This window comes from Anolis sagrei, chromosome 1 (genome assembly GCF_037176765.1).
Source record: "Anolis sagrei isolate rAnoSag1 chromosome 1, rAnoSag1.mat, whole genome shotgun sequence".
In the NCBI taxonomy this organism is placed as follows: Eukaryota; Metazoa; Chordata; class Lepidosauria; order Squamata; family Dactyloidae; genus Anolis; species Anolis sagrei.
Genome location: NC_090021.1, coordinates 164742459 through 164761041, shown reverse-complemented (window position 1 = coordinate 164761041; position 18583 = coordinate 164742459). Strand labels below are relative to the sequence as shown.

General features: G+C 37.9%; 1 protein-coding gene across 3 annotated transcripts in view; it reads left to right on the top strand.

Moving 5' to 3' along the window:
* The window catches only part of ALS2 (alsin Rho guanine nucleotide exchange factor ALS2), a 64548-nt gene that overhangs the window by 44530 nt on the left and 1435 nt on the right, over positions 1–18583 (top strand). For all 3 annotated transcript variants that reach the window (XM_060783176.2, XM_060783170.2, XM_060783183.2), the window contains 11 exons: positions 224–301; positions 387–520; positions 4215–4382; positions 7797–7914; positions 9463–9620; positions 9894–10016; positions 12501–12677; positions 12849–12894; positions 14029–14090; positions 16111–16260; positions 18183–18279. In XM_060783176.2, the coding sequence (XP_060639159.2) occupies positions 224–301; positions 387–520; positions 4215–4382; positions 7797–7914; positions 9463–9620; positions 9894–10016; positions 12501–12677; positions 12849–12894; positions 14029–14090; positions 16111–16260; positions 18183–18279 (1311 nt within the window). The remainder of the gene's footprint in view (positions 1–223; positions 302–386; positions 521–4214; positions 4383–7796; positions 7915–9462; positions 9621–9893; positions 10017–12500; positions 12678–12848; positions 12895–14028; positions 14091–16110; positions 16261–18182; positions 18280–18583) is intronic.

The following is an 18583-nucleotide window of genomic DNA, read 5'->3' as shown; positions in this document are numbered from 1 at the left end:
AGGGTGGAATCTGTGAAAATGGTGCCGTCCTTCCTATAGCAGGATTGTTGAATTTCTGCCCCTTACACAAATTTACTTTTGGCTCTGCAAATGTTGAATAACGTCTAAGCAGTACAACATTCTACCAAGAAGGTCCTTATTTGACATCTGGAAGATCTTCCGTGTTAATGGAACAATTGCTGCAAAAGTGCTTTATTGTTGATTATGATATTGTTTTTTATAGGGGTCTGGAGTTTTGCTTTCTGAAGACGATACAGTGTATGAAGGAGAGTTCTCAGATAACTGGACTCTAAATGGGAAGGTTGGTTATTAAGATTTTGGTAGGGAGAATATAATGAGTTATTTCATGGAAGGTGTTTTATACTAATTGGTTTTTTTCCATTAAGGGAACACTGACTTTGCCAAATGGGGACACCATTGAAGGGTCTTTCAGTGGTGAGTGGGGATCTGGGATAAAGATCACTGGGACATACTTCAAACCTGCTTTATATGATCCTGAGAAGGAACGACCCAAAAGACTGTGAGTGGATAGCTACTGTCCAGGCTAATGTATTGTTTAATGTAGCAAATGAACCGAACTAGCACTGATATGATTATTGTAAACTGCTCTGCTTTGTTTGCTTAGTTCCTTGTTGCTGATCTCAGGTTGTTCTATCTGAGTAGGCAACAAGACTGGTACAGTATTATTAGTGGTGTTCATCAAGTGCTACTAATTAAAGAGTTTATAACCTGTAATGAGATATAATGAATATCAACCTGTTATCATCAAAAATATGAGAAATTGAAAATGACATTAAAAGGAGGCATGTGATTGGAGTGGCAGATGACTCATGCATGAAAAATGAAGCAGTTGTCTTTTGGAGACTGTGGTCAGTCACAGATCTTTCTAAGCTTGGTCATAATTAGTTTTAAAAAGCTATGTTTAATAAATGGTAAAATGTATTGATAAGTTTTAGATGGAGGTGTCATGCCCCATGAAGTCCCTCACTGTTTACCCTTAGTTAAGCCCTTTTTAGTTAGAGGAATTAATATTTTATGTACAGTTTCTGATGGGTTAGATTAGACAGCTTGTTTGCATTTGAAACCTCTGTCGCCCTGCCCCTTTAAGAATCCCCTCAGAGGCAGAGCTTCTGGCAAGATACTTCTGGTTCTTGGAAGAGTCAGCCTTTTTGTGACTAGAAGGTGGAGAGAGGAAGGCCAGAAGATCTACAAAATATCACATCTAGTCAGAACTGTGTGAGCTGTATTCAAGTCTAGTAGGATCTGTATTCAAGTCCAGTTGGAGTTAAATCTTGAGACCATCTTAGAGACAGTTGAACTACATACAAGAATGAGACAGTAAGAAGAAATAAAGATTCAAGAGCCTCAGTTTGGCTAGAATACTTTACTTCTCATAAAGACTTTGTAGTGAGACTCAGGAGGAGAGAAAGACTGAAATTCTTGTCAGTTAATACATTCTTGTTTGATTCAACTATATCGTCTCTGATCAGTTCACCTTCCAAGTAGTTAAAAAAAGCGTGGGAGCAGAACAAGCAGTTTATAACTGTTCTCTCCCTTCCACCTCTGTGTTATCTGTTCTTTTAACCCTTACTTTTCGTGATCTTTGTTTTATTTCTTTTTAAATATTTGATCTCTTTGGAATCCTGAGGATATCATAAGATTTGAAAAATGTATTCAACTTTCCTCTAATTTTAAAAACACAATTTTAAAATAACTAGAAAATGTTACTTATGACATGAACTACATCCATTGACAGTGTTTCCACTTATCGTCTTGCCTTTGTAATGTACATTTCAGTGTACAGTGGGCCTTTGGTATTTGTTGGGGTTTGGTTCCATGACCCCGCCCCAACGATTGATACCCAAATGTCAAGCTTCATTATATGCAGTGGCATAGTAAAATGGTGTTCCTTATGTGACAAAAATTGGGATTTGCTTTTGGGATTTTTTTTAAAAAAAACATTCAAGTCATGGATGGTTGAATCCATGGATGCATATTCTGTGGATATGAACGGCCACCTGTACCTTGTGACTTTTATCTTGCTTGGTCTTAGACCACTGTGTAACAAAATTTGAAAAAAAATGTTCATATTTTGAAAGTGTTTTTTTCCTGTTTAATTGTGTGGTACTGACTTTGAAAGTAGTTGTTATACTCCAGGAACTTTGTTTTTGTGGTTGCCACAAACTATGTTGAATTGGTTAAGACTCGATGAGATATTCATTGAAAAACTATATCAAAATGTGCTGCAGGATGTCTTGCAAAAACCAAAGGTTTTGCAGTTTAATTAACCTTTCCGTGTTTTTATGATAGGAATAATTAGAAAATGACATTTATAACCCAGGAACAAAAATCGTGTTACATAGTATAATTTTTGGAGTATGCAGTGACTGGAGAGACATTTGTATAAATGGAACTGGAAATGCTCCCATTACAAACTTGGAAATGAAGTGGCCCAGCACATCTAATTCATAAGTTATGGTTTCAGGCATTTTTAGAAATCATCAAAGAAATGCTATTGGGAGATTGATAGCATGACTCATGCATAGTGTATGACCTGTCACCTGTAACAAGCAGGAATGCCACTGTCAGTTTTAGTCAGAGCCATGGTTGTTTTGGTCTTGTTAAGCAAAATACGTGTACCTGTTATTTTTATGGGCAGCCCAACCCTTTGTTTCTTCCACCCTAGTTTTTATGTGATCTCAAAAATTCTTGCTATTAATTAATCTTGACATTATTGGTACCTACATCTGAATGTGAAGCAGGCTTCCCTGCTGAAATGAACATAAATTTATAGGAACTGGGTTTTTTACCACACTAGGGGGTCTATGAATAAATGCATGTAGGTGCCTCTGAAGCAAGAATTGCCGTCTGTCCTTTTTTTTAAGTCTTGGGTTCAGAACTTATTGACGTATGATATTTCTTTTTTAAAAATCCAATGCTTAGGTAAACAATGCTATCTAGAGTAGCAGACAGAGAAGCCAGTTCTGGCTCTGCTCTCAATAAAAGCCATGAAGCTTCAAAATAGGAAAAGATGATAATATTGATAGCATTGTTTTTCAATACTTTCAGTCTTAAAACAGTATTTTTTGATCTTCATGATATCATCTTCCAGCTAGCGTATGGATCCTTATTTCTTTATTGATGAAAGAAGCAACAATCCCATTAGTCTTACCAGTCTTAGTGGAACCAGACTAAATGAAAGAAGCTGAATTCCTTCAAGAGGAAAACAAAACAAACAGATATGACTTATATTAAACTAAACCATTTATTAAATTGCAAAAACGTTGTTTTTGTGAGACATCCTGCAGCATATTTTGCTATCATTTTTCAATTAATATCTCATAGTGTCTTAACCAATACAAAAATGCAGTTTTTGGAGTATAACAGCTACTTGCAAAGTAAGTACTGCACTATTAAACAGGAAATAAATGTTGTTACATAGTGTTATTTACTGCTGGCCAGGAATTTTCATTAACTAATAGGTCATTCATTTATTTCATTGGAAAGGAAAGTCAGGAAAAATATGCTAACTTTAAGGAACATGTTTCTCCAATGTCTTACCGTATTTTCCCTTCTGCTGTGGTTTCCAGTAACAGAGCTAGACTGATGGAGATCTCTAGTAGGATTACATCCTAATTTCGCACAGTACAGCTTCCTGATTCATCTCAGCTTTTAGATATTAAGAATGCCTGTTTCTGCCTCTGATGTTAATCTTGAGAGGATATGACAATGTGTAACGCAGCCTTGAAATCTTGGAAACAGGATTAGCTATTAGAAACTGATATAGGGAAGCGGGAACCACAGCTGTTTCTAGATCACATTGAATGGAAAAACCTGACCCACAACAACTTATTTAGTAAAACTCCATACAAAACTAATACAGCAAGAAAAATTAATAGTATCGTTAAAAATCAAAGACAAATTCTAGTCCACCTTAGTGTCTGATGTAGGGCAGAGTGCTCTATACTGTGTAAAAGAAAGCAAGCAATGACAAATTAGTGTGAGGGGGAAAGGTTAGTGTAGGGTTTGAGCAGTTTATGAGTTTATTGAGGGCCAAGAGACCTGTTTTTAAGGGAGTGCTGTTTTAATATGTTATTTCTATCCTGCTGTCAGGACATTTCAGAACTGAATAGATTTGACCAAACGTGTGCACCTTTGTTTGATCGTCAAGTGCTTTTGATGATAATTGATAAGATTGTTGTTCATATTGCCAGGCGGAAACTTGGAAACCTTGCTGTTCCTGCTGATGAGAAGTGGAAGGCAGTGTTTGATGAATGCTGGCATCAGTTGGGCTGTGAACAGGCAGGCCAAGGGGATCGGTGGAAGGCCTGGGATAATATTGCTGTGGCCCTGACAACAAATCGGCGGCAACACAGAGATAGGTTAGTGATGTCAAGTAATGTATTTTCGGTCATAGCACAGTATATTCTAAACCAGAGTTAAGGCAATCATTTCAATCCACAGGACTCTATAAATACATTCTGTTTTCATATGCAATGAACCACAAATGGCAAATTTATTTATTTATTTACTTTATTTGTATACCGCTCTTCTCAGCCCTTAGGCGAGTCAGAGCGGTTTACAACAATTTAGGTATACACAATACAAAATCATTAAGCATTTAAAAGCAATAGCACCACAAATCATTAAACATCAATATCAATACATCACTACATCAGTATAACAAATCCATCAGGTCTCATCAATGAAATCAGAATCCAAACTCGTTATCCGATATTCTGTGTTCCGATAGTCAGTCAATCAATCACACTGCTTAGTCGAATGCCTGTTCAAACAGCCAGGTCTTTACTTTCCTCCGGAATGCCAGCAGGGAGGCGGTCGATCTAATATCTGCAGGAAGGGCGTTCCACAGCCGAGAGGCCACCACTGAGAAGGCCCTGTCTCTCGTCCCCGCCAGGCGTGCTTGTGAAGCCGGCGGGATCGAGAGCAGGGCCTCCCCAGACAATCTTAATGTCCTAACTGGTTCATAGGAGGAGACGCGTTCGGACAGGTAGGTCGGGCCAGAACCGTTTAGGGCTTTAAAGGCTAAAGCCAGCACTTTGAATTGTGCCCGGTAGCAAATTGGCAGCCAGTGGAGCTGGCGCAGCAGTGGAGTGGTATGCTCCCTGAGTGCCGCTCCTGTTAATATTCTGGCTGCCGATTGTTGGACCATTTGAAGCTTCCAAGCAGTCTTCAGAGGCAACCCCACGTAGAGAGCGTTGCAGTAGTCTAAACGGGATGTGACTAGAGCATGGACTACCGTGGCCAACTCAGGTATGGGCGCAGCTGGCGCACTACTTTTAACTGTGCAAATGCTCCCCTGGTCACCGCTGAAACCTGGGGTTCCAGGCTCAGCGATGAGTCCAAGATCACACCCAATTTCCAGAACCTTCCCATTTTTTTTCATTTAGTCTTAAATGTGCACAAAAATATTTAACAAGTCAGTCTACATTTATCAAATATCAAATCTGGTTCATAAATATGCATTCTAACACCAAAAAAATTAGATATTTAAAGTGCTTGTTCAAAAGGTACGCACAGTAGTTGGTGAGCTGGATCCAAAGCCTTACTGTGATTTTTATTTCGTTCTAAAAAGTACCATACTACTTGTGTGGTGTGTTGGGCAAAGCACATGTAGATTTCTGAATCATAACAGATTGGCAAGGTATACATTATTGTTTCGATACATATCTGTTGCTTCTTTACTCTTTCTGAAGTTTTTGCAAAGCCCAACATGTCATGCATTTGGGTGGGGAGGGTTCTGTTCCACCACATGACTATTAAGCTATGGAGTGCCATGCAGTGCCATCTTATCCCCCATATTGCTCAATATCTGCACAAAGCTTCTGAGGGGGAGATCCCAGAACCACTCATGATTCTTAGGTCTGAGAACTGAGTCCATCTTGGATGAGATTGCACTTCCCCTAAAAGAGCAAATGGAGCCCCTTGAAGTATTCGTTGCCTCTTTCTGTTGATGTACCAGCTAAGGCCTTACTTGGAAGGAGTTATCCTAACCACAATAGCCCATGAACTGGTAACCACCACCATCCCAGTTAAAGTATTATAATTCCCTCTACAAGGGGCTGACCTTGAAGAATAGACAACTGCTTCATGTGGTGCAGTGGTTCTCAACCTAGGGTCCCAAGATGTTTTTGGCCTACAACTCCCAGAAATCCCAACCAATTTACCAGCTGTTAGGATTTCTGGGAGTTGAAGGCCAAAAACATCTGGGGACCCCAGGTTGAGAACCACTGATCCTAGTGCAAAATACAGCAGCTTGACAATAGATATAGATAATAATACGCATAATATTAATAAATCTTTATTTATACCCCACTGTTCTCATGTGACCCAAAGTGGCTTATGATATCTTAAAATCATACAGACAAACAGACCAAATACACCAATAAATACATGTGATGCTCATCTTCAAAGAATTTCACTGATTGCTAGTATATTCCCAGACTGAATTCAAGATTTTGGTGATGGGTTTTAAAGCCCTAAAGGACTTGAGAGTTCCGTGCCTAACAGAAAGACTATCCTCATGTGTATCTGCTCAAGGGTTAATATCTGTTAGATGGTTGAGGTCAATATACAGTAACTACTTCTATTTTAAAACTGTTTGATCTGTATTAATGCTCTTTGTAAGCGGCCTTGAGATCTTTTTACGTAAGTATAAATTTGTTAATAATGAGAATAACAATGAATATTAGGTAATGATAAGAAAGCAAATACGCAACCAAGAAAGTCTATAATGAAACATTTACTTGCTGCTCAGAATTATTTGACTATTGCAGATGTTAAGAGTAAAGAATTGAGAGTGAGTCAGGAAGGGTAGCTATGAAATAGTGATTCAAGTGAAGTATTAAAATCACTAGAAGTTTACAGCAAAATGTCTAGTAAGAGATTGTGCCAGTTGGCAGAAGCTGAAGAAGAGTCATTTATGCAATGGCATCCAGCAAATAAGGAAACTGGTTTACATGCTTGGCTATGTGGTGATTCCACAGGTCTTCAGAGATGACATAGTAGAAGCATCTCAGTTCTGCAATGATGCAATTTTAGAAACATTAAGAAAGGGAAACTTGTGAATCTGGAAAACAGAATGGGTGCAATAAACATGCATTCTTCAGTGATAAAACAAAATGTATATGATCAATACATATCTTTGAAAAATACTCTCATATGTATTGGATTCAACAGTGTTTTTCCATTCATAATCAAAAGAAACCTCTCATTAGTGAGGCATAGACATTCAGGTCCATCTTTTCCATTCACTGCTCCCCAAAACAGTAATCCTTCTTAATGTTTTCTGTGTCTCATGCAGACAGGTTTACTATTTTGTCACAGCACATCAGTCATATACTTTCAGAGCTATTCTGCAAGCTTTTTTTGCAGTAGCCTTTCCCCCTCTCGCTCCATGTAACAAGTCTGAGACCCACTCAAATTCTCAGCTCCTTTTTTCTGTTGCAACAGCAGCATTGAAGGAATATTTGATGAGCTATTTGCTTCTCTTGGGCCATATTTCTAGTTTTTAAACTCTCTTTGGACTACCTTTTTGCTTTCTTCCTTTTGATTTCAACTTGTTTGTTCTGGATGCTGTCTTTGGCTGCACTCAGACTGTTCAATGGATTCTGGCTTGCCGTAGTGGATTGGCATTGGTAGCCTTTCATTACTTTATCTGGCTTCTTTAAGAAATGTGCTACTTTTTATAGATCATGTACTACTATAGATACTTGAACTGTTGTATTTTGTATACATATTTCTCTATTTTTTCTATATTTCTTCTGTCATTGCAGCCCAGAAATGTTGAGCCGGTCACATACACAAACCCTGGAGAGTTTGGAGTTTATTCCACAGCATGTTGGTACCTTCTCACTAGAAAAATATGACAGCATTAAAAAATATCTCATAAAGGTAACTTGACTACTGCTTGCACAGCTGTTCTGTCTCTACACCAAAATATAATTAATATGCATTCTGCTAGTTTCTGCTGTTCACTGATCCAATCACTATTGAAGTTAAAATAAATATCGTAATTGCCTTGTTTCATAGTTGTGAATAACAGTTTTGTGAAACTCTTGATTTAAATCACAGCAATGAAACCTGATGTCACAAACAATTACTTTACTAAGAAAACCATTTCTTTCCCCCAGCCAGCTCTAAGTGCCTCCAGAGTACAAGACTTTGTTATAATTTAAGACACAATGCAATAGTATTTACTTTGACCCAAAGATCTATTTTGCATTAAGTATTTAGGCTCAGATTTCCTATAATATGGAATCTACATCATTCTTTTATACTCGTCACTCAACTCCCCCTTATTTCCTCTTGCAATTTAATCCCATTTTTACCAAACATATTATTTAATAAAGTTTTATAGTGTGTTAAGTTATTTTAGTTAACTATTACAGGGGTTTTAGGATAGTGATTAGTGTCTATTTATCTGTGTATTTTTGTTTTTGTCTTTTATTGTTGAAATGGTTAGCGGACTCATCAATAAACGGATCTCTCTACATCACTGAAACCAGGAATGGGGCAGTGATGTAGCAGGAGCCACTTTTTAGGTTTGCTCAATGTTCAAGAATTGCATTTTCTGTAGCTGTTTTTAGTTTTTTTGGACAAGAAATATGAATTCACAATATCTGCATAAATAAGATTAGACATCTACTGAAATTAATTCAAACTTAATTTTTATTATTTACAATATTGAAAACATTTCCCCTTTTTAACACATAAAATCTCCCACTGATACATATTATTCTTAAATTTAATTTTTATATATAAATAACCCTTGAAAGTACTTAAATTGATTTAATATGATGGTGGACATACTTTACTGGTACAATTTGCTATCATGTATTTTGTTCCTTTTTGAGTTGACTATTGTGTATTTTAGCAGTTTGTTGCCAAATATCAGTTATATAGGGCCCCCTGGTGGTGCAGCAGATTAAACCACTGAGCTGCTGAACTTTCTGACCAAAAGGTTGGCAGTTCGACTCCAGGGAGCAGGGGTGAGCTCCCAATGTTGCGCCCAGCTTCTGCCAACCTAGAAGTTTGAAAACATGCAAATGTGAGTAGATCAGTAGGTACCGCTTCTGCAGGAAGATAACGGTGCTCCATGCAGACATGCCGACCACATGACCTTGGAGGCATCTCTGGACAATGCCAACTCTTTAGCTTAGAAATGGAGAAGAGCACCACCCTCCAGAGTTGGGCACAACTAGACTTAATGTCAGGGGAAACTTTTACCTTTACCTTATCAGTTATATACTATTGTGTCAATTACTTTTAAAAAATATAAATTCTGGAGGCTGCTGGGGAGTTATGAAAATGGCTTAGAAGGCAAAAGAGAGTCAATGGATTGTATCTTGCTTAATCCAGATTTGCGGAAAGAGCCTATCGTATGAGCCTTGCAGTGAAGATGCTGCTTCTTTATGACTCTGATATCTTCCTGGTATACAGGCATGTGACACCCCTCTTCATCCTTTGGGGAAGCTTGTTGAGACCTTAGTAGCAGTCTATCGGATGACATATGTAGGAGTGGGTGCCAATCGGCGGCTGTTGCAGGAAGCAGTCCGGGAAATTAAATCCTACCTCAAACGCATCTTCCAGTTGGTCAGGTAGGAAAATAAACTGGAAAAAATTATTGCTTGTAGTTTATATAACCTGTCTTCTCTTTCACAAACATCAAAAGCCATTTTTTTAAATGCAGGTAGAACCATGTTAGTGTATTTTTAAAAAGTTATTATCGGGTTCATGACATGAATTGTTTATGGGTTCATCTGAAATCTTTATAGAAAAAATGTTTCTAAACTTGTCAAAGCTTTCTTAAATAATTCATAGTTGTATTCATTTTGGTGATTTGTTACTTTTTGATGTGTTTTGGTTTGAAGATTCCTATTCCCTGACCTTCCTGAAGAGGGCAGTACAATTCCATTTTTGTTGATTGAAACCAAGGGAAGAAGATCGTTCTGTAGTGGGAGAAGTGACTCTAGACCTGATTCTCCAGAACCAGGGTATGTAGATTGAACTCTTTTAGGAAGTTGAGTTAATTAATGTCATTTGGGCCCCAGGTTTATTTGAATGCAAGAGACCATTATAAAAAATAAATCTAGGTTTATTCTTACTTGAGACAGTATTTTTCTTTTTTGGCCAAGATAACAGATGGGTGAATATGCACAATAAGGATGCCATCTAAATATAAGTGCAGAGCATCAATTATGAGCGACCTATGTGTTTTTAATTAAAACTTTTTCATTGTGAGACTAGCCTTGCAAATCTTTTCTGATGCATCACTACTATCTCTCATTTTTATATTCTGTATATGAAATGGAAAAAAAGTTATTTCACTTCCTGGCTTCTATCCTTTTTGGGACCTCAGGAAACATTCAAACAAAGAGTGCTGGACATCAGCACACAAACAGATCTAGCTTTGTTGGCCAGCTTCCAATCTTTAAACTGGCTAGCATGCATGCATGCATGCATGTGTGTGTGTGTGTGTGTGTGTATATATATATATATATATATATATGCATGCATGCATGCTAGCCAGTTCATCTTAAGATAAATTTCTGTGCCATATATATATATATATATATATATGGCACAGAAATTTATCTTAAGATGAACCTCACACAGGGACAGAGAATAGCTTTTACCAGAGCTAGATTTGAGCAACTTAATTCTATGGTAAGAACAGGACGATTTCAAAGCATCCCTTATCATGAAAGAAGCTGCATCTGCCAAAGAGGGCATCATGCATATTTTGTTTGATTGTTTGTTTATATACCAAGGTGAGATCTCAATATTTACAACCACTTCTGTTTAGAATAACCAACTGGGATCCCAAATGCTAAACTGTCCTATTTTCTTTCTGGGAAGAATTTAAACTCAGTCCACTGCATAGCCAAATTATTTATAAAAGCTGCCCACTTGAGATATCTCGTTCTCTCACAAAACAGGTTTCTTGTCATGGTGGTGAATGTATTTTAAATCATTTTGTAATTTAATCTGATTTTACCAAACGTATTACTTGTTCAAATTTTAAGTGCAGAAATGTATTGTAGCTAACTATTACAGGAGTGTTAGGTTAGGGATTTTGGTTTATTGTGTCTTTGTATATTTGTATTTTGTCTTTTACTGTTGATATGGTCAGAGGACTAAACAATAAACAAATCTTTCTATCCTTTTTCGGCCTCCATAAATAGAGGATGTTTGTTTTCATATTGTTACAGTGCTGTTAACTATTTATTTATTTATTTATTGTGTCAGAAGCAAAATAAGGGTATAGTTATAATATATTTTAAAAAGAACACAAACAAAGTTAAAATTTTGGCATTATACTAGATTTCCTTTGACCAGAAGCTGGCCACTTGGAGTGCCTCTGGTGTCACTGTGAGAAAGTCCTCCATTGTGCATGTGGCAGGGCTCAGGCTGCATTGTAATAGGTGGTCTGTGGTTTGCTCTTCTCCACACTCTCATGTTGAGGACTCCACTTCGTAGCCTCATTTCTTAAGATTGGCTCTGCATCTTGTGGTGCCAGAGCAGAGTCTGTTCAGTGCCTTCCAAGTTGCCCAGTCTTCTGTCTACCCAGGGGGGACTTTCTCATCTGGTCTCAGCTATGGATTGAGGTACCAGGTTTTTGCCTGCCACTTTTGGACTCTCGCTTGCTGGGGTGTTCCTAAGAGTATCTTAGCTATTTCTTGATTTAAGGGGCTGGCTTGCTGGCTGATATCTGAACAGAGGATGAGCCGGAGATGTCACTGCCTTCATCCTTCCATTATTGGCTGCTACTTCCTGGCAGATGTCAGGTGGTGCAATACTTGCTGAACAGTATGATCTTCAGTGGTGGGCGTAGACATCCTGTGAGAATGCGTCATGTCTCAATAAGAGCCACATCCATTGTTTTAACGTGGTGATATGTATTTTACACTGGGCATGTGCATTCAGCAGCAGAGTAGCAAAGCGCAAGGGCAGATAACTTCAATGCTGTTAACTAAAGCCACCTCAATCCTTCTCCTTCTTTCGATTGTGAGCACAACAAAAAAATCCCAGATGTAATCTGCATTCTATTGGGACAAGCAAGTGTGTGCTCCAAATATACGCTGTGTGTGTGTGTGTGTAGCAGCATTGTCAGCCCCAGGGAAAGAAGGATTGGCTTTGTTCTGTGTTCCTCTGCCTGATAATGACATCATTGTTTCAGTCTCCCTCTTACATAGGTATTAGAATGGTTATGATGTCTACGATAAATATCAACATTGATGCAAGGGGCTGATGGGAAAGGTCCAAAAAGCAGAGAGGATTGAAATGCTGACCTCCTCCCTTTCCTTAACTTATTTTTCTTTCTTTGTCTTCAATATTTGATATTGATATTGATACGTGAAAATGAGTTAGTGAATTTTCAGTGAACTCTCCTACTTTGATATTTTTATCTAAAATGTTTATTGTTTTGTTTTATAAAAATATTTGTTTTTTTGTTTTATTAATGTTTTATTTTTAAGTTATGTCGTCACAAGCTCTGGGTTGCTACTTCCAGTTTTGCTACCGCGACTCTACCCTCCTTTGTTTATGCTGTATGCCTTGGACAATGAGCGAGAGGAAGATGTTTACTGGGAGTGTGTCCTTCGTCTGAATAAACAACCAGACACAGCACTCTTGAGCTTTTTGGGAGTACAAACGTAAGCATGATTCAGGATGTTATTACTGGTTCCAACTCCTTGCTGTTTGATTCATTCATTGGTTCCCCTTTATACACTCTGATTCTTTGTTTTGTGAGTTTAAACAATCCTTTTCAGTGGTAAAATAAACAAATAAATATTCATTAACTCTATTTGTGGTTCTTTTTCTAGGAAATTTTGGCCAACCACTACATCTGTCCTTGGGGAAAATAAAAAGGTATATTTCCTTTGCAGGATTTTTACCTGCATATGTTTATGTTTCTTTGATGGGTTTTGACCTTTATATAAATAAAGGTTTGTGTGGCAATTTTAATACAGCATTCTTTTGATTAGCATTAAAAACTTTTCTTAATGGTATGTCAATCATTTTCACAGTTTACAATTCTTCCAGTGACAGTTAAATCCAGATGCATGGCTCCAAGAACATGTAATTTTACAGTTATCTTTTCTGTCTCTACTTCATTGATGTGATTCTAAAATAATTTCCAGATGATTGCTTTATAAGAACATACAATCTGATATATCATTAGTTGTTGAGCAGCTGTGATCATATACTCTGGTGTCATTTGCACACACAAACACCAATTGTTTGTTACAGGATTTGCTAGCAGCATCTGAAATAGTTTTATTCTGAATCAGATTGTTGAACCACATAGCCCAGTATTGTTTACACAGTCAACACATTTCTAGGTTCAATTGCATGCAAAGTCCTTTGATTCATTTCTAATGTACTAACTAATAGACTATTGCCTGCTGTCAATACAGTATTTTCAGTTACTCATGTCCTGTAGAGTATAACTATTCTCATTTACATGAAACATTACATTTGAATCCCTTTTTAGTAGTTATCTCAGCCTCCCAGTATAGTTAAAAGGGCACATAAATAGTGTTTTTAATCATTTAGTAAACAAAAACTACCTCTCACACTTACAAGAGGATATGTTGAAAAACGTTTTAACGCCTTTCTCAGGTAACAAATCAGAACCCAAAGTGTTTTAAAAGAAAGATCAATGGTACTTCAAGTCATAGCACTATTGAATCCCAGTCTTGGAAAAAGGAGGGGTGTGAATCCAATGAATAAATCAGTAATCAAGCAAATTTCTGCTAATCTGCCCATTCAACATAAAGCTTGTAGGCTTGATCAAAATCATTTTTAAAATCTCATTTCTTTCCTTGGAGAAGGCTTTTCCAAATCGTAATGAATGGAACAATTGAACAATCAGTGCTAGACAACAAGTGCTAATCTAGAATTTCTGTTTTTGAAATTCATAAACTTAATTAGTCCTTCATATTCAGTACATCCTTGGAGATGATGTTGGCAACAATCCCTGCTTTTCATTCTTATTGTTAGGTATTGCCAAGTACAAAGAATGCCTGTTTTGCTTCTGCGGTGGAATGCTTACAACAGATCAGGTAATGTCAAATTAAGACTTTTCATTTTCCTGCCTGTCTAGTTCTTTTATCACCAAACTAAAGTAGCCCTGTTGATCTTTGTACGATAGGTCTACCTTTGCTTGTTGATATGAAGACTGTGGCCTTTCGATTATGCTATATTCAACAAAAAAAGTCAAATTAAACATACAAGTCAAACATTTCTGGGTACACATGCATATAATTGTGCTATAAGTATATACAACACGTGGCATTGAAACCTTTTGTTTTTTGGGGGGGTTGGCTAATTTTATTTCAATATAAATGAATTCATTACTTACACCATAATGTCAGTTTCTGTTCTCTCCAAAATGTTTAATTTCTGTTTTTTGTGAACTATAAGACATGCCAGATGCTCAAGCTGGGTTTAGAAAAGGCAGAGGAACGAGAGACCAAATTGCCAATATCCGCTGGATAATGGAGAAAGGCAGGGAGTTTCAGAAAAACATCTACTTCTGCTTCATTGACTATTCTAAAGCCTTTGACTGTGTGGATCATGATAAATTGTGGCAAGTTCTTAGTGGGATGGGCATCCCAAGCCACCTTGTCTCTCTCCTGAGGAATCTGTACAAGGACCAAGTAGCAACAGTAAGAACTGACCACGGAACAACAGACTGGTTCAAGATTGGGAAAGGCGTACGGCAAGGCTGCATCCTCTCACCCAACCTTTTTAACTTGTATGCAGAACACATCATGCGATGTGCGGGTTGGATGAATGCAAGGCTGGGGTTAGGATTGCTGGAAGAAACATTAACAACCTCAGATATGCAGATGACACCACTCTGATGGCCGAAAGCGAGGAGGAGCTGAGGAGCCTTCTGATCAAGGTGAAAGAAGAAAGCGCAAAAGCCGGGTTGCAGCTAAACGTCAAAAAAACCAAGATTATGGCAACAAGAATGATTGACAACTGGAAAATAGAGGGAGAAACCGTGGAGGCCGTGACAGACTTTGTATTTCTAGGCGCAAAGATTACTGCAGATGCAGACTGTGGCCAGGAAATCAGAAGACGCTTACTTCTTGGGAGGAGAGCAATGTCCAATCTCGATAAAATAGTAAAGAGTAGAGACATCAGACTGGCAACAAAGATCCGCCTAGTCAAACCCATGGTATTCCCTGTAGTAACCTACGGATGTGAGAGCTGGACCTTAGGGAAGGCTGAGCGAAGGAAGATCGATGCTTTTGAGCTGTGGTGTTGGAGGAAAGTTCTGAGAGTGCCTTGGACTGCGAGAAGATCCAACCAGTCCATCCTCCAGGAAATAAAGCCCGACTGCTCACTGGAGGGAAAGATACTAGAGACAAAGTTGAAGTACTTTGGTCACATCATGAGGAGACAGGAAAGCCTAGAGAAGACAATTATGCTGGGGAAAGTGGAAGGCAAAAGGAAGAGGGGCCGACCAAGGGCAAGATGGATGGATGGCATCCTTGAAGTTACTGGACTGACCTTGAGGGAGCTGGGGGTGGTAACGGCCGACAGGGAGCTCTGGCGTGGGCTGGTCCATGAGGTCACGAAGAGTCGGAGGCGACTGAACGAATGAACAACAACAATAAGACATGAGGACACTATAGAAATGGAGCTGGGATCATCCACACATAAGCTTAACACTTTCCAAAACATGTTTGAACTATTAACTTATGAAACTATATGTCAAAGTCAATATAATGTTTTGAAGTTTCTAGCCATTTTGAATCTCGCTTTACAGAAAACAAGTTAACTTATTAGTTTGTTTCAGTGCTCTTGGAATTGTTAATGGGAGTCTTACAGAGACAGAAAATCCCTCTGATGATCCATTCTATAAAAGATTGAAAAATGTTGAGTTTTTTTTAACTTTCCTAAGTATTTCTGAGTCCTAGAACTCTCCATCTGTTCTTAGCTTTCATTGATGTGATGCATGTTTTATTCTCTCACATGTTCCCAAAGATCAGAGGAAAGGCTTGATTCCATCTTCAAAAATAAAAGATACCTTAGTGCCTTAATTTCATTATAAAAATGTTTTCCCAATAGTACAACTTTTACACCTGCTGACAAACTGAAGGTGATCCAGCAGACTTTTGAGGAGATCTCCCAAAATGTACTTGAGAATCTTCATGAAGATTTCCTTTGGTCCATGGATGATTTGTTTCCTGTTTTCCTATATGTGGTGCTACGAGCCAGGTGGGCAAAACTTTTTAAAATGCAGTGAAAGCTACAATTAATTATTGTATTGAAAATTCCAGGTAAATATGTGACAAGTTGTGTCTCCCATTTGAGGTTTTGCCCATTACGCAGTGATGAGATCTCACCCTGTTGGTTGTCATCCTATTCCAGTGCACACCACCCCTATATCTTTTAAAAGGATGAATGGGGCAACTTTGTCCTATTATTTGATATCTTAACAACAATAAATGTGTATTCCAACAAGGGGAAAGGGAAGCAAGATGAATGACTTAGCATTGAGGGTTGTAAAACAGAACAATAATAACACCCAAAGATGTAAAACAATATGATCCATGGGAAATAATGATCTATGATGTGTCACTCGTCAGCAACAATTATATGCATTATAACAGCATACTTTGGAAAAATGTTAGACTTTCTCTACTAAATAGAGCTCACATAGGACTGCAAGATGGTGTTAATCCTGCAGCAGCTACTGATCTTCAGTGGGAGTCATATTAATTATGTAAATTAGCAGTTCTCAGCTTTTTGTGCTCCAGATGTTTTACATGCCAATGCCCAAAAATCATAATTGATTTTTGGGGTAAATGATAAAGAATACTTGCAGCGGAAGTCTAGAATATCTACAGAGCCTGAAGGTTGAATGCCACTGATGTCAACTAAAGAGTGTCAATGTATTGCTTTAAAAACTGATCAGGCAGAAATGACCCACAAGTCTGAAAATTAGGAGCAGATTGTTCACAGTAATGAGAATAATGAGAAAGGATGTCACGCAGGTGCTAAGACAGACTTTACCCGTATAATTATAATGTTGGCCTTTGGCTATTCGCAGCCTGGCACTATACTGTGTTTAGATATAATATCACATCCTAAAATTTGCCATTTGGAAAAATCACTCTGAAATGAAGGGATCAGTCCAAATTGTTAAAAATAAAATAAACAGATAATTCTATAATTGGCAGCATGCATGTTTGTTGATATATTTGTGTAAAAACATAACTTTCAAGGAAAAAAATAGCAAGAGAAAGGTCTGTGTTACGGATAGAGAACAGTGCAGTGTTCCAGAAGTTGGGTTACAGCTCTTAACTTTAGCTGGCATCATCACTGGTATGGGATTTTGCGATTCAGAGAGGCACACATACATTCACAAACCCAGTTCTACTATAGCAGTGGTTCTCAACCTAGGGTCCCCAGATGTTTTTGGCCTTCAACTCCCAGAAATCCTAACAACTGGTAAACTGGCTGGGATTTCTGGGAGTTGTAGGCCAAAAACATCTGAGGACCCCAGGTTGAGAACCACTGTACTATAGAATAGTGTTTAGTCAGCCATCCATATTCACTGCTGTTGAGGGCACAGGACCACTGTGAAAGTGAAAAAACACCAAATAAAGAAGTTGCTGGGTTGTTGTAGGTTTTCTCGGGCTATATGGCCATGCCGTAGAACATGGCCATATAGCCCAAAAAAACCTACAACAACCCAGTGATTCCGGCCATAAAAGCCTTCGACAATACAAAGAAATTGCTTTTAAAAAAAAAACCAAAGAGAATACTTCTCTAGGAATTTCTAGGTCTTCTAACATGACTCTGTGGTCAACTTCCTCTAGTAGCTGAACACAAAATCACATTAAAGGACCTAGAGATTCCTAGAGAATTGTTATTTCTAAAAATCCCTAAGTCCTCCAATATGACTGAAGGAAGTTGCCCATAGAGTTGTACTGTAGGACCTAGAGATTCCTAGAAATAACATTTTAAATCAAATGAGTGAATAATTAGATCCACAAAAGTCAATAGTACAAATGTGTAGAGACAATTGCCTGTGGGTACTTATTAGAGATGTTTTCCTTGCTTGCTGATTTCTTGGCAAAACCTTACAGAAAACTGGTTGGTTGAATTTAATATATGAGGGTTTTTTATTCCAGAATAAGGAATCTGGGATCTGAAGTACACTTGATTGAGGACCTGATGGACCCATTTCTTCAGCATGGAGAGCAAGGCATTATGTTTACTACTTTGAAGGCAAGCCTTAGATAGTCTATCTTCCTTATAATGTCTACCTGGCATGTTTACATCTAGACTTGGATGAAGTTTCACTTGCATCTCTTGTCAGCTTTCATAACTAGACTTTGGTCCTTTTATTTGAAAGTAGTCACCAACCTCTAACATGGAATTCTGAAAACTATGCTGTTAGATTAAAGTAGACTAATAGTTGAATGGCATTCTAGACTGGAAAATATAGATAAAAATATTAGTACACAATTGGTATTGATGTTTAGGGGTGTAAAACAGCTTTCTTATTTTGTCACTCATTCATGAAGAGTTT